Source organism: Ictidomys tridecemlineatus, chromosome 9, assembly GCF_052094955.1.
Source record: "Ictidomys tridecemlineatus isolate mIctTri1 chromosome 9, mIctTri1.hap1, whole genome shotgun sequence".
In the NCBI taxonomy this organism is placed as follows: domain Eukaryota; kingdom Metazoa; phylum Chordata; class Mammalia; order Rodentia; family Sciuridae; genus Ictidomys; species Ictidomys tridecemlineatus.
In genome coordinates this window covers 91,314,191-91,331,268 of record NC_135485.1, presented here as the reverse complement: position 1 = coordinate 91,331,268, position 17,078 = coordinate 91,314,191, and the positions used below count along the sequence as shown (strand labels likewise).

Here is a 17,078-nt window from a genome sequence, read left to right as displayed (position 1 = left end):
ACAGCAACAGATAATTAGAATACCATCAGTCTGGAATGAACAGTAGTTGGAAGTTAGAAACCACTCATAGATAATCAAGTCTTCATTTTGATCATTGTCTTTTTCCTAACTGGGAGGAACAGTACTGGTCAATCATGAATGATTAATTCATTCATAGGAGTGATAAGATAGAAACTGATTTCCTTTACCATTTATTATCTTTTTTATTCCATCTGTTTAAAGCTCTTTGAAGCTTTAACTTTCATACTATCATGGATTCCCCCTCATTCTTGAGATTCTTTGACAAAGGGTAATATTGTGAAAACATAAGTTCATCTCCAAATTAATCCTCTTTTGTGTTTCCTACTGTGATTCTCTGCATTACATTGATTCCTGATCTAAACTTGAGGTATTTTGCAGCATTTGGGGGGACATCAAGATAATTTTATCTTATTTAACTCCCTACTCTATACTTCTTTTTTTTTTTTTTCTTTTGGTACTGGGGATTGAACTCAGGGGTACTTGACCACTGAGCCACATCCCCAGCCCTATTTTTTTTCCTAATATTTTTTACTTGTAGATGGACACAATACCTTTTTATTTATTTATCTTTATGTGGTGCTTAGGACTGAACCCAGTGCCTCACCCATGCTAGGGGAGTGCTCTCACACTGAGTTACAACCCCAGCCCACCTATTTTGTATTTTATTTAGAGACAGGGTCTCACCATTGCTGAGGCTGGCTTTGAACTCTCAATCCTTCTGTTTCAGCCTCCCCAGATACTGGGGAGCTACTGGGGAGCTACTGGGATTATGGGCATGTGCTACTGATCCTGGCCCTACTGTGCACTTCTAACGTCTGAAATATTTCTAAACCTGGTAGATAATGATTCATATAATATCTTTTTTATTCACTCTAAAACCTCTTTGCAATTGCTGGGCCTGTATGTGCCAAGGAAGAAGGATCCTGAAGAACATTTCAGTAGAGACACACCCCATTAGAAGATATCAGCACTGGATTAGGTATGAGAAAACTTGGGCTTTAGTTCAAGGTGTCACTTACTGTGCTACCTTCAGTAAGTAACATAACCTCGTGGGTTCCAGTTTTCTTACTTGTTGAAAGGGAGGGGCTGGATATGATGGTCTCTAAATTACCATATAACATTGTGATTGTTTATGTTCTCATAAGTACATGTCCTTTAAAGTATGACTTTAAATCTGGAGGCTCTGGGTATTTTCTATGTTGGGTTTTTATCAATGGATACAGATTTTTTTCTTCATAGGTTAGAGAAAAAATTGTTATAACATTTGTAATCTGGTTTAAGATGAAAAATGTCTATGGTAATAAATTGAAGTTGCACTGGAAAAATATGTCTGTCAAGGACACAACCTGCTCTAAGGTGCCATTCATTTGCATCTACAGGGAAACCCAATTATAACATCTATTTTCAAGAACTAATATCACTAGAGACTGAATGCATAGAACAAGCAGATAACAACGCGTCCTAAAAAACTGACCTAGCCAGAAATGTGTATGTGGTGAGCTCACCCACATTTTGCTATTTTTCTGTGAAACTCTACATTTGATCTAAAATATTGCTGCTAACATTGATTGTAAGATGAAACTCACAATTAATTGCTAGTATTAATTTTAGTAATTATGTGGCTCAGGTGAAATGAGATGCTAAAATGGTGTCATGGGTTCCAAATGCTCTTCTCAGGTTAAACGGGGAAAATTTTGAAACCAAATACCTCTTTAGTAACCTTACATCAGACTGGCATACAATGAAAGAAGACGGGTAACTGATTGCTGCTGTTGCCTCTTTAAAATCCATCTTCACAGACCGTTTATTGGCCTGCTCCAATCTGGGCAGGACATGCTCAGTATTTATGTCAGAAACAAGGGTCTTTCTTTCCTCAATCATTCTTTAAGGCGAGTGGCTGACTCATTTCTTTATGGTCTTTTACACCGTAAGCAGGGACGGATGGTTTCTTAATTTCAAAACTAGATAAATTTTGACACAGCCTTTTAAAATTCACCCCTGTGAAAAGTAATGTAAAGAGGGCTGCTCTGTGAGGTGGCCCTAGGTCTTGGATCCTGGTCTTTCCTGTGCTTCTAAAATGTTGGAATCTTGGGAGTGATCGCTAGTCTTTTTGAGTGTTGTTCTTTCCTTTGTTAAATGAAATGGAAAAAAAAATTAAGATTTTTTTTAAAAAAATGGTTTTCTTTGAGGGCTCTTCCCGATAATGAGACCTTTATGAGGATGTGGTCCCTCTCTCTTGCTCATTAGGCAGGTGCCTCCCTCTGTCTTCCTTCTGATTCTGAGTTCCTCTCGGGGTTTGGGAATAGTAGCATCTCTAATGGTGACAGACTAACTCGTGCACCTGTCCACTCCATCACCATCCTCTCTCCCCAGCTGCTGGTACACAGACTCACATACACTTCTTCACATCCATTCTCTGCTTTAGCTCCCACTTAATATTTTATTATAAAGAATACTCTTACACACACACACCCACACACACACACACACATTTTGTCATTTCACTTTTCTTCTAGACTGTTAAATAGCTTCACATGGCTTTGATGTTCAAATCTGAGATCCTTAGTACAGACTGCCATACTCTACTTTGTAATCCATCTGCACTTCTAGTCTGTTCTCAGGCCACCTTTTGTTTGAGTTTAAATGAGCTGCACAGGACCACCTGGTGGTGCCAGGCTGAGGGATCTAACTTTTGTCTTCTCAGTTCTTCATGGGAGATGTGCTTGTTCTGGTGCTCTAAGAATAGGGCTGGCTTCTGTCCCCAAATTTGGTCCCTGACACTTAAGAGTAAGTTATATGGTTGCAAAATCTCTTTTTTTCCTAGTCATATCAGCCAGATCTAACTTCCTAGATGTTAGGAAATATTGGGGAAATATTGCTACATGTCTCACAAGTGATGTAATAATGATTAGCTATCCAACACAGGTACTGACTTAGTTTGGGCTGCTATAACAAAGCAGAGCTGGGTGGCTTTATCAATTTATTTCTCATAGTTTTAGATCTGGGACATCGAAGAACCAGGTACCTGGAGATTCTGTTTGGTGGGGGCTTACTTCCTGGTTTGTTTTCTCATTGTGTCACACATGGCTGAGAGAGAACTCACTTTTTCACCCTATGATCCATTCCCTCCTATGACAGTTAAGTTGTGTTAATTTGACTGAGTTAAGGAATACCCAGGTAGTGTGTCTGGGGGAAAAAAATAGCAATTTAACCAGAAGATGGAGTAAAGAAAATAATTTCTTACTAATGGCAACAGGTACCATCCAATCCATTGAGGATCCAGGTAGAACAAAACATGAAGGAAGGTTGAATTTTCTCTCTCTTCTTAAGTTTTCCTGCCCTTAGATATCACAATTACTGGTTCTCAGGCCTTTGGCCTCAGACTGAATCACACCACTAGTTTTCCTAGTTCTCAGCTTGCAGATCATACCATATGCAATTTCTTAGCCTCTATAATTGCACCAGATAAATCTCTCTCTTATCTATGTATATACATCCCATAGGTTCTACCTCTCTGGAGAACCCTGACTAATATACCTCTTACAAGGACCCACTTCTTAATACTATTACAGTAGGAGGTTAGGATTTCAACATACGAATGGTGCATAGCAGATACTTATGTGGGATAGTGAGTCTAGGCACTGGCACACTCAGTGACTCTTTAAGGCTGAGCATAGATTCAGCCTGGCTTGGGGCTACCATACACCCACACAAGTCTTGTCTCAGTTCTGCCAATGCCACATTTCCTCCACTAGAGGGCACCCACCCATGCTGTTGACTCTGCTTGGTCATTTTCCCCAACTCCCAGAGGACCCTTCTTTCCATTTAGATGTCATACCTCACAATTCAAGTGTTCTCAATTTGGAAGTCACTTTCTTTCAGAAACATCACCTCTTCTTTCAGACTAGGTTGGGAACCTCTGTTTTGTGTTCTAAACATCATGATCTCTTCTGCAGATTGTCATTATACTTCTAGTTGGAGATCCATCTCCACCTATATCTATATGAACTCTTTAGGGCAGCGGCGAGCCAATTCATGCCAAAGCCCCCAATCTAGTGTGGAACCTGGTATATGGCAGTCAGCCAGCCAATAGACACCTGTTGAATGAATAAAGAAATAAGTGAGGGACGGAAGGGGAAGATTTAGGAAGGAAAGGATCACAAGAGGAAGAGGAGTTACTTTTTGCTGATGTTGAAGGTAAAATGACAAAGAACTGGGAGAAGAAAAAATGAAGAAGCTCTTCTACTGAGCTGATGAGCCTGGCTTTAGCTTCCAAGGAGGTGTAATATTGTAGTCTTTCCAGGTCTTCTGTGGAGAAAGAACAATTTAGAATAAGAGAGCAAAACCCCTGGCAATCCAGGAAGGGCCTAGAAATACAACCGAGCCCAGCTCTGTGTACATCCCATAAACATCAGGGCTTTGTGGTTGTGAACTTTGAGAAGATAAGCTTTCCCTTTGTTTGCTATCTTTATATTTTATATCTTTCCCCCATTGGTCAAAAGTAGAAAGAGAAAACAAAAACAAAAATTAAGAATCCTTAGAGAGCTTCTAGAAGTCTGTGTATATTTGCTTACAAGAGAGGTGAGTGCTCTGTGTTCATATCCTCAGTGGGTTAAGAAGGGACATCACCAAGGTCAGAGCAGTAACTTCTGGCAACTGGAAAGGAAACCAAGAGTTTATCCGGAAAGTGGGGTGGGGGGAGAGTAGACAGAAGCTACTGTGGCATGGTGATCCCGTAAACCCCTCAGGCATCCCTTTCCCCTCTAAAGTACGTATTCCTTCTCATATCTCTTCTGATCCCCTTGTAGTTCCTTGTGTTCCCTTTCTTATCATACTAGGGTCCAGGACAGAGGCTCCATTTCCCAAGGCTGAAAACTTTGATACACTGAGTCTATCTTCATATACCAGGCATTCTTCAGTGGAAATGGGATTGCAGTCCCTCAAAATCACTAGTAGATGGAGTTAGTTACCATCAGCTGACCGATTTAACAAATAATACCATAATAAGTGACTAAAGACTTGTGAGAAAAAACATTTCTTATGTTCTACAAGGTAAACCAGAGGGAAGAAGGACCTGACCGCACACACGAGTTCAAAAAAGCAACCTGTTGCTTTTCCGCATTCTAGGTTATGTCTGCCTCTGCATTCAGCCAAAAGATGAGTAAAGAGGGAAGAAAATTATCCATGAGAGGGTTTTATTAGCTTAGGCCTGAAAGTGTTAAGCACTCCACCCACATCCTGCAGGTGAGAACAAAGACTCGTGGCTGCAAATGATTGCAAGAGAGGTAGGAAAATAGGATCGTACTGGTTTTCTACAGCTTTCAGAACAAAATTTCACAAATTGGATGTGTTAGAACAACAGAACTTTAGTCTCTCACAGTTATGAAGGCTAGAAGTTTGAGGTCAAGAGGTTGTCAGGGCTGTGTTCCTTCTGAAGTTCTGGAGGAAAATCCTCCTTGTTTCTGTCTGAGTTCTGGTGGTTGCTGGCCGTCCTTGCCATTCCTGTCCTTGCAGGTACGTCCCTCCTGTTTCCACCTCTCGTCCTCCCATAGCCTTTCCTATGTGTGTCTCCTTTGCCTCCTCTTCTCTCTCTTCTTCAAGGATACCAGCCAATGAGTTAGGGCCCACTCTAATTCATTATGATCTCATCTGAGCGTGACGACTTCGACAAAGGCCCCATTTCCAAATAAGGTCACCTTTACCGGTACCGGGGATTAGTACGTGAAGATACCTTTTGAGGGACACAATATAACTCATAACAGTGGTCTGCCTATGTGCCCAAAAGGAAGAGAAAAATGGTTTGGTGAACCTGTATCCAATTTTGCCAAGTTGTGAAGATTTTTCTGCCCTCTGTAACCGTGAGTATTTTGAGGGTTTTATAGAACTGAGCCTTTATAACATTGTTTCTGTGAAAAACTCGAGTCTAACACCAGACAACTCTGACTCACCAATGAACTTTGGAAGATAATCTATCTGTAAAACATAATTGCTTATACTTCAAGGAATTTTACCCCACTGGAATAATTTTATGATTAAAAAAAGTAGTATGTGTTAGATTTTTGTAATACAATCATCTCTAATGGTTTAATAAAATAGAGTAGGCATATTAAAATTCATATAATCATCTATAAATCTCGATGCCTATAAAATATGCTTGACATAAAACCAATAAAGGCTGCTTCCTCTTTCTTCCTGGGTCACTGTCATCGGACTGTGATTTCTGCTCTTGGCATTTTCCATCTCAGACTTTGCCCATCTTACTTCACTTTATTAAGTGGCTGCTTTTCATTGAAGCCAACTATGATTTAATAAAAGAACAAAAGCCTTCAAATTAGAAGAACTTAAGCTCTATATCTTATTAACTTTGTTACTTTGGGCAAGTTACCAAAACAGCTTTTTATTCCAGTTTTCTCAACTGTACTGTGATTAATATTAGCCTTATCCATATAGGGTTGAGAGAATTCCATCAAGTCACTAAATCATTCTTACAAGTTTGCCATAGGCCGATAGTGCTCTAGGTGCTTGGATATATCAAAGAGAACAGAGATTTCTGGCCTCATGAAACTTCCAACTCAGGAAAAGATGTTACAAATTATCAAATGCTTGAAAACGTAGGGTCTTATCATTATTCCTATCTTATATGCAACAACTCTAACTTCTTTTTTTTTTAAGAGGAAAATAGTTTTCATTTATTTTTTATTTGCTTATTTATTTATTTATTTATTTATTATTGGTTGTTCACAACACTACAAAGCTCTTGACATGTCATATTTCATACATTAGATTGAAGTGGGTTATGAACTCCCAATTTTACCCCAAATGCAGATTGCAGAATCACGTCGGTTAAATATTATTAAAAAGCTTTTAAAAATTGTTCTTTTAGTTATTCACAATAGTAGAGTATATTTTGATATATTTATACAAATCTAGAACACAGTTTTAAATAGCTCCTTGATATCACGAAGTTCACAAAATGAAAGAAAGTTTAAGATTTTAGAAAAACTTTCCTCTGAAGAAATTTAATAAGTTCAAATTCATGGTAAAGATTGAAAAAAAGTATTTACTGCATTTAAAAAGGGCCTAGGCCTCTTTTGCATCCCATGTACTGTTTTGGACTCCGTGTGGTATGTCAAGATAGACATTAACCCTACCCTCATGGAACCTAGAGTCCAGTCAAGGATGTACCTACTAAGACTATAATAGTAGGATAGAAATTGAACAGTGCCTGGCAGAGAGGCTCGAAGAAGTTGATTGAGAGTTTTAAAGAGGAAGAATGACTGTCCAAACCCTTATAGTATGTCCTTGACATTCCCGACATGTAAAAACATTTACCTTCTGGGGTAATCAATAGAAGACCACCAGCACCTATTTATCTTCTGATTGAGATTTTTATTTTTTATTTGAGTGTCCATGTACAAGTATGGTATTTGTGCAGCTATGTTCACTCTGTAAAGCCAGTGTGTTGTATAAAATTTAAATAATATTCTAGAACAATGCTGGTATGGTTTGAATGTTTGTGCCCTCTTTAAAGTTCCTGTTGAAACTTAACCCCCCAATGTAATGGTATTGGGGAGTGCAGCCTTTAGGAGATGAGTAAGTCATAATGGGATTAGTGACTTTCTAAAAGGGAACTAGCTAGGTTCTCTCATTTGCCCTTGTGTCCCTTCCCAATGCGGGTACACAGCATTCTATATGCCCTGTTGGCAGCAGAGACTGGGACCTCACCAGACACTAAACCTGCTGGTGCCTTGATCTTAGACTTCCTACTTTTCCAGAACTGTGAGAAATAAATTTCTATTATTTATAAATGTCATAGTCTCACATATTTTGTTTCAGCAGCAAGAAAATGGACTAACACACCGAATAGCCAGTGTTTTAGCAGGTTGTCAAAATTACAAGCCTGAATCTGAGTGTTTAAGTCCATGCACATGAATGCACTGGATGTTGACAAAGAAGATACTGTTACAAGAGGCTGTCCACACATGATCAAAAGTTGCTAATTCATAAGTTGTTGCAATCTGAAGTACATTTGCTTTCAGCTTTTATCATTGAAGTGATGTGAAAACAATGATTATGCTCCTACCTGGGACATGGAACTCATTGAAAAGCACATTCTGGAATCCATTGGAATTAAGGTTCTTACAAATCCAGTTGCTGTAAAGGTGTCATCATTATTCCTATCTATTTCTTCTTCTCCTGTTTTGATGGTATTATAGTTTTCTCAACAGATTTTCAGGAAGTTCTCATCTCAGGACATTAGAATGGTTGCTTTCTTTGCCTAGAAGATTTTTCCTTTAGATGATTGTTTGACTTGATTCCTTACTTCCTTCAGATTTCTAGAAAGCATTCTCTGGCACATTGTATAAATAGCATTTGTCTCCTGTTACTCTGTATCCTTTCTTCCCCATAGCACTTAACCACAGTGTTGTTGTTTATCACCTGGTTCTCCTGTTAGGATATAACCTCCACCATTACAAAAATGTTACCTGTTTTGTTTGCCACTATGTACCTGAGGGATAAGACAGCATATCCCTTGTGCTTAGTTCCTGGCACATGGTAGACATTCAATAAATATTTATTGAGTAAATGAATCCAGTTTCTAGGCTGAGGTTTCTCCCCAGAAAGGTCAAGTAAAGGGAGAGGTGAGGGAATTGCTGATGGGATGTGTGAGAGGAAACTGGAAGGATATGGGATATCATAGGGGTTTTGGTGAGCACTCTAATGACAGTGAAAGTTGGCTTCTGGAAGCTTCTATTGCAGTGCTTATGTTTTAAAGGAAAAAGAGGCTTAGTGCCTCTTGGGACTGGCTGTGAGATCCAGAGAGTAACTGAGACAATGGAAAGAGGGTAGTCTCAGCGGGATAAGTATGGAAGGAAGGTGGAAGGAGCCAAGGTGGCTAGACAGCATTGACTCCAGTTGAGGCCATGGCACAGGGGAGAGGTGAGGTCTTAGGGACGAAAGGGCAGAGAGAAAGAGCCCTGGAGAAAGGGGTGGATTTTGTTGCTGTGACTGTTGGTGTTGTCTTCATGCATGAAACATTTGTAAGGTACACTTTTCTGAGTTGAAAACTGTCTATATTTATTATAATCATATGGAATTAACAATAGGAACATGTTTACAGAGACACCTTCAATTTTTAAAATGCATTTATATACATTATCTCCTTGTTCTCATCTTCACTTTCACCTCTACCAATTCTTTGTATTACACTTGGGGTTTGTTTTCTAGGAATAGGGATGAGTGTTCAGTATGCATATGTGGGTATTTGTACACGGCATATCAGGCTCTGGTTACATCCACAATTAATGTTTAAACATACAAATATGGCCACCTTTTTCCAATACGTGAAATTGGGTTTCTGGTTATATAAACAAGATTCCTTTTCCTCTTCAGTCTAAAATAATTTTGCAACTTTATATTTCAAGGTCCTTGAGAGTAGGGATTATGTTTTATGCATCAGTCAATAGAATTAGGTTCAGGAAATTTCCAAGGTCAGTTATGAAAATTTTCTCACGCTTGTATTATCCATAGTGTCTTACTCATTTAAGTAACATTGATTAATTGCCATTAATGAACCATACATCATGTTTGATTGAGAGAAACACGGTAATCTCTCCCCTCCTGAACACATACACACACACACACACACACACACACACACACACACACACACAGACGCACACACCCCTCCCTGTCTTGTCAGGAAAAGACAGTTGTGCTGTTGTGCAATGGTGTTACAGGTGCTTTGTCAGAGCTTTCCATGTAAACAGGAGGCTCAGAATAAGGGAGTTGTCTGTGTCACCTGGATATTGGCGGAGCTGTTCTCCAGGCTTTAGGATAGAAGTCATCCTTGAATGGAGTTTTACACGATTATAACGTTAAGTCAAGCGGATAACATCTTAAACATGTAACTTTCTTATATTCACTTTATGATATTCATAGCTGATCCATTTCCTCAAGTAGCATCTTGACCAGCTAAGATGTACCCCTTCAGGTTCAGAAACACATTTAAGAATGTCATTGTTTCCTCATTACACATTGTGTCTGTTCTGTGTTGAAGTACCTGTAGGAAGAAAATTAAGCGCAGGTTCTGTGCGTGGGTTGAGAGCTGATGGAAACAAGGGTGTGTCGAAAGCCAACCATCAGAGTCCCCAAATCATCCGAGTCCCCGGCATTCTTTTTTCCAAGGCTTTCTTCATTGTAGCCAGTCCCTGATGGTAATTGGTTGAATCAGATTTAACAATGCAGTCAGATAAACAGTTGTGGCAGCTGCTGCCATGGCAACGTCACCCTCCTCACTCTCCCAGTGCGCGCCCCTTCCCCACCCCTCCTCCTCCTCCTGCTTTCCTCCAGTAAGTACATACTTGCTAGTGGTCTGTACAGGCGGCAGGGTTTGATGGCACAGCTATTTTCTTTCCAAACTGTTCAAAATGATGAACGAAGATGCGGCTCAGAAAAGCGACAGTGGAGAGAAGTTCAACGGCAGCAGTCAGAGAAGAAAAAGACCCAAGAAGGTACACTGCCAGGATTAGGAATGTCTGTATATAACGTGTGTGTGTGTGTGTGTGTGTGTGAGATATCAATAAGGCTATGGAAACCGTGGAGCTTAGGAGTAACTACAGCCTGCATCAGTGCCAAGCCTTGCTTTTTAAAGAGGCAGATGCAAACGACTGCTTTCTGAGAATAGTAAAGGAACCCTGGTTCATCATGGATACAGTGACTGGAGCCTGGTGAAGTGAACACAGATAAGGTGTGTTCAGCATGTGGATTATTGAGGCTTGGAGCCACCCATGGATGCTTCAGGTGTTGACCTGGTACAGAGAGACTCATTTTATTTTTACAGTGAGTGAGTTTAAAAGGCAGAGTGCAAAGCCAGGTGGATTGTGAAGTGAAAGGCAGGTTTTTGGCCAGATGCGTTTGCTCAGAGATGATCTTGAGATGGCGAGACAGCCAATGCCTTTTGGGTTTCGTGCTAAGTATGTTCTTCCCAAGAAGAAAGACTGTTGTGACAGGAGAAATATGATCCCCAGCATGATATTTCTTTGGTTTGCTTAGCATTTCTCTGCCGTTCTCCCGGACATTAGTGGAATAGCTCTTTCAATGAGGAAGACAAACAGCTAAAGATAATATGGGGTGGGGAGGGTTGGGCACACAAAGCAGTCTGTAGGATTTCTTACTCTGGCATACATTCCCACACCCTTGATTTTCATAGAAGTGATCGCGGTGAGAAACAGTGGGAAAAGATGCAAACTATTCAGCCCCACCCAGTGCCAGCACTTCTTTCTTTATGGCCTGACTCCTGGTAAACTGTTGCCGCCTCACAGGGCTCCTGAGCCCCATCTCTGAAAGAGATGCTTTGTCAAGAAATTCTCCCCAAATCCAGTTATGTCCTGGAGCAATAATATCCGGGTGGGGATGTGTGTGAACATGATTGGAATGTAAATGGTTTCTATTGGTAGATGTTTTTAGATTTTGAATGAGCCGATTACAAAAATCATAAACAAATGAACATTTTTCATTTTGCTAAAGTTGCATTATGTTTCAGAATCATAGATCTATGGTGTATTCAGTGTCTCCTAAAAATCTAAATAATGTGGAATCTCTGATATTTAAAAGCTCCTTGTATCAGCAAACAAGAGAGTAGTGTATTTGTATGGTGTCATATAATTCCATTGAAACAAGCATACCCCATGTGACAATTTTTTTTAATAATAGCATGAAGGTAGTGATGCAGTTTGATAAAAGGCAAATGGATAATTCAGGGCTGACAGAAACATTGGTAGGACGTCTTTGTAGCTAAGCATTCTGGCTCCCCCAGAATCAAGGACAGTTGTGTAGAATATTACTTAATTGATAAACCTTAATGACAATAAAAAGAAAAGAAAACAATTTGCTTTAATTCACATTATCATTTTGAAATTCTCTTAATTTCTCTTTGAAGTACCTGTGCTACCTCAGAAACAACATACTTAGGACTGCTAAAGAGGTTGAAGATGAATCTTGGGGTGATTTTAAGCTCTAAATGATAATACTAAATTTGCATGCCCCAAACCATCTCAAAGTATTAGAGGGCATAGAGACAACAGAATCATCCTATGTAATAACTACAATATTTTAAAGCTCTGTTTTCTCAAATTTATTTTAAAAGTATATTATTTTCCAAATTTACAGCTAAAATGAACACACTTTTGAATGTGTGTGTGTGTATGTGTGTGTGTGTGTGTGTGTGTGTGTGTGTTTTCTGGTGCATACATTCATAGACACATGGCTGATAAAACACTGTGAGATATTGAGTTTAAAGTAATTTCACCTAAATGGAATTGCTCTTGAAAAAACTACTACTTACATGATAGTGGTCACACACACACACACTCACACACACACACTCAGGTAGTCAAGTTAGATGTGAGTTAGTTCAAATCTCAGTTCTACCCTTTAATATTGTAGTTGGACCACATCATATTCAGGTACAGATCTGTAAAAGGGGGTAATACTTTATTTAATATGTAGTTGATGATAGTAACTCTTCTGTATTCTTACTGTTTTCTTAAATAGATGTTGTATAATGTAATACACCTTTCGGAAGAAAAGTCTATTTATATATTTGAGAAAAGCAGAAATGACAGAATATAATATTGGTGCTTAAAGGCTAGTAGTTGTTTTTCAAAATGTGAAGTTATATACTATAATTAGAAACTTTTAATCTCATTCAACTTATTGAGATTTACATAAATGTACCCTATGGTTTCATATTATTTTGCACAGCAAGTGACTTAAATTTTTATATTTAAAAACTAGACCATTAAATATGCTTTGATGAGGCAATAATAATCAAGAGATAATATCCCTAATAAGCGTAAAATCGGAGAAAACAGGACTTGGAGCAAAGTCAATGCCACATTGCTTCAACTCAGTTGTGTGTTTTTCTACTAGAGGTTCACAGTGACTCCATTGTAATATTTTGAACAAGAATCGAGGGTTAGGGGGCCTAGGTGTACAGCTATCATGTCGATCAAGTTCTTTGAAAACACTTCTCCTCTCTTAAGTATAGAGAGATAAACCATAACTACTTGTTTATTCTACACTTCACAAAAGTAGTTCTTCTGAGGGACAGAACTCCAAAAATGGTAATTTGCCACATGATCTACAATGTGAAATAATAAGCTCAGAGAGGACATGAATTTTGGTGACTACCTTGAGGATTCAAATTATTTCAGCCTTACTTAAGAATGTCTGTTTTGGCTTCAGTAACTGAGCTGTCAATGACCGCCAGAGATCACCAGGAACACACTTGCGGTTGAACATGTTGGGTTTATGACTCACAATAGCATAGCTTGGGGAACCCTGGGTGCATCTCAGTAATTGGCGCTAGAAAGAACTCGCAGAATATGGGTTTTGGTTAAATGATTTGAAGTAGATTCCAAGGTAGTGGGGGCTCATTCTCTGGATGGGGTATTCTTAGAGATCAGGGACAAATCTATATGGATCTGATAAATCTCAACCATAGGAGGGCAGAATAGACTACTACTAAAGCTGTGGTTGCCAAAGAAGCAGAAATCTCTCATTTAGCAAAAGAGAGGGATATTTGGTATTTTGTGGCTTGGACAATGTCCATGTTTTGTCTATGCTCAGACATAAGGGAGTTGTGCTATTTCTGTTTTGCTCCATCACGGTCATGGACCTCGTTTGAAGGGGATGCTCCCTGAGATTGCGTATGTTCAACAGGAGAACACCAAGGCCTACCTGACGGTACCAGGAGAGCTCCCGTGTGTCAGTGGCTGCTTATGTCTTTCTCAAGATAGACCACAATGATACCTTTGGTGAGAGAGAAATGTGTTTACTATTGGATGCTTTTCAGTGTCTGAGGAAAATAAATTGTAGATAAAGTGTTGCTAATATTTAAAAAATATGATTTCCTTAAGGCTCAATCATTTCACAGAACTGATATTATTATCCAAGGTGCAGAATCAGGTTTGACATTATAGTGGTGATTCAGGGAGACAGGAAATGGGGGCAACTCCAGTTATTAACTAGAACCCTGGACTAGAAGAAAGCACCGAGAATTAGGAAAATAGAACAGTGTAAGAGTTTTGAGCTACTCTAAAATCCCAGAGGACTCTATAAAAGCTTCTTATTTTTTCCCTGTCTTTCTTATTGCCATCCCCCATCCCTACCCTTCATCCCCCTTTGTCTAATCCACTGAACTTCTACCACCCCCCCCAACTGATTATGTGTTAGCATCTACATACCAAATCATCTGCATATAAACCTTTGTTTTTTTAGGACTGGCTTATTACACTTAGCATGATATTTTCCAGTTCCATCCATTTACCACAAATGCCATAATTTCATTTTCCTTTATGGCTGAGTAATATTCTGTTGTGTATATGTACCACATTTTCTTTATCCATTCATCTGTTGAAGGGTATCTAGGTTGGTTTCACAATTATGTGGCCACAATACTATAGTATGCTGATTTTAAATCCTTTGGGTATAAACCTAGGAGTGGGATAACTGGGTCAAATGGCTGTTTCATTGCAAGTTTTCTGAGGAATTTCCATATTGCTTTCCATAGTGGTTACATCAATATGCAGTCCTACTAGCAATGAATGAGGGAATCTTTATCCCCACATCCTCGCCAACATTTATTGTTACTTGTATTCTTGATAATTGCCATTCTGACTAGAGTGTGATGGAATCTCAGTGTAGTTTAATTTGCATTTCTCTAATTTCTAGAGAAGTTGAACAATTTTTCATAAGTTTATTGACTATTGTATTTCTTTTTCTATGGAGTGTATGCTCATTTCCTTTGCCATTTCCTTTGATTGGGTTATTTTAAAATTTTTATTATTATTATTTTGGTGTTAAGTTTTTTGAGTTCTAGTTATATCCTGAAGATTAATGTTGTATCTGAGGTGCAGGTAGCAAAGATTTTCTCCCATTCTGTAGGCTCTCTCGTCACATTCTTCATTGTTTCCTTTGTTCTGTTTCGGCAGATTAGATTAAAATAATCCAGGACCATATTATTGTGTAGCTCCACACACTTTCCAACTTTATACCAAGTCCCATGGCAGTGGATGTGTAGCAGAAGAGTCTTTAGGAGCCTTTGATAATGTACATACATAGAAATGCCCATTCAGCAATCCAGATGGCAGTCATCTGAAACCTTCAGGCTTTCTGAGTTTTTCTAAGACAAGTAAACAAACAAATGGCTTTATTAAGAACTTCTTTCACTTGGTGAAATAACTATATAAAGATAAAAAGGAAATAGAAGCATTATTGTTTTTTATCAGAATAGTTCAATAAGATGGCTTTGTAGTATACCTTATATTTATTTGAAGATACTTTGATTTGGGTCATTAAAATATTCATGAGTATTACAAAATATTTTGGTTCTATGTATTTTTTTATTGCTGTTCAATTGCCACTGCTTAAATAGAGAGATGAGAGACATCACTGGATGTGTGATTGAAATATGGTGCCATGGAAAAATGATTGACAAACATATTAAAAGGTTTATTTTTACAGCATCCACAGAAAGTATGACCTTTTTAAGTGGAATTAGGTAGCAGACCCAATATTTGGATATTTAAATAGTCTCATCATCAAATTCATTTTGAATTTAAAGTTGATCCCTTATCTAGTTCAATCAATTCTAGAAAGGCTTTCATGCATAATTCATCCTGAATAATATCCCCATTTCTTCAGCTTTCCAAATAACTTACAATTTGCCCTTTTTAAAAAACATCAGTTTATAACCCAAAATAGCATGTGTTGCCTGAAGACAGCAATTTCCCCACTGAAGGTGTTTAAAGTGACCATCTGTCAGGGATGATGAAAATTTTATTGGATGGAGAAATCCCTTTCAACCTGTATTCTGTGATTTTCTTTCTCTTTTTTTTTCCTGTTTCAATCTACTCATCTTTATGATATTGATTTTTTTTTACTAAAAATTTCATGTGTAATTGCTATTTTCCTACAATATCCTGATTTGAGCAATGTTTTCCAAAGTGCTTTCTGTTGACCACAACTATTAGAATTACCTGGGTGGTTCTTTGGACCCACTTCAGACCTGCTATATCAGAAACTTCCTGGACTTTTAAGAGCTTCCCAACTCTTTCTTACCCAGCTCAAGTTTAAAACTGTTGCCTTTATTTATTTATTTATTTATTTATTATTAATTTTATTATATTTTTTAAATACATGACCACAGTGGAATATATTACAATCCTTATTACATATACAGAGCACAATTTTTCGTATCTCTGTATATAAAGTATGTTCACGTCAATTTATGCCATTATACATGTACTTTTTTTTTTTTTTTTGCATTACAATTCTTAATACAGTAGGAATGGAGCTGAGTGCTCTTAGAAAAATCTCTGATTTCCATTAGGTGGGTTACAGAATTCCTTGGATCTCACAGTTAATGTTTGCTTCTTTTAAGTCTGGATAACAGTGGCAGTGACACAAGACAATAGAAAGGATTTTTTCTTTTTCTTCATATGCCTGAATCCTAGAATTGCTTTACATGTGCTGTCTCAATCTTCCAAAAAACTCTCAATGAGTATTATCTTAGTTTTATGGCCGAGGCTCAGAGACTAGGCGGGGATAGTGCTGGAGAGATCATTTTTCATTCCCCTGAGTTATCTTGAGCCTTTTCTTCCATGGAACCAAGTAGGTACTAAAACTACTTTTCTGAGTCTCCTGCAAAGTTCTGTAGTCATGTTTAAGGATTCCTTCCTCATTCCTTAGATGTTCCCTGAAATGCTCACTCTGATCTATGGGAATAATATATAAAGTCAATTTTTTTTCTGTTTATCTCTATTATTCTCCCAAGCAATGCTCCTATTTCCCCTCCTTTTGTTTTTATATTTTGTGATTTGATGCTGTTCCTTCCTATTAGTCTATATGACACATTAGGTTTTGAAAAACCCCCAAAATAGAAATAACAACAATAGCAAAACGCCAAATAAGTAGGTAACTTCATGTGGCTTAGCCATGCTCAATTAGTACAGCATTAAAAAAAAAAAATCTGGTTTCACAATTTTAGCTCT

At 38.2% G+C, this 17,078-nt stretch overlaps 1 protein-coding gene and 1 long non-coding RNA gene across 16 annotated transcripts in view; one reads left to right on the top strand and one right to left on the bottom strand.

Moving 5' to 3' along the window:
* Positions 1-17,078, top strand: part of Ank2 (ankyrin 2) — a 636,862-nt gene that overhangs the window by 303,252 nt on the left and 316,532 nt on the right. For 5 of the 15 annotated variants that reach the window (XM_078021799.1, XM_078021789.1, XM_040292964.2 and 2 more), the window contains exon 1: positions 10,374-10,535. The exons of 3 other annotated variants lie outside the window; for them this stretch is intronic. In XM_078021799.1, the coding sequence (XP_077877925.1) occupies positions 10,452-10,535 (84 nt within the window). In that variant the 5' untranslated portion in view covers positions 10,374-10,451. Of the gene's footprint in view, positions 1-10,364; positions 10,536-17,078 lie in introns of those variants that run through there. 7 more of the 15 variants (XM_078021770.1, XM_078021759.1, XM_078021756.1 and 4 more) reach the window with 3 other exon arrangements.
* LOC144366866 (uncharacterized) overlaps positions 12,426-17,078 on the bottom strand; it is a 62,942-nt gene continuing 58,289 nt past the window's right edge. Inside the window, exon 3 of the long non-coding RNA XR_013426009.1 lies at positions 12,426-15,208. This is a non-coding gene — a long non-coding RNA (uncharacterized LOC144366866). The remainder of the gene's footprint in view (positions 15,209-17,078) is intronic.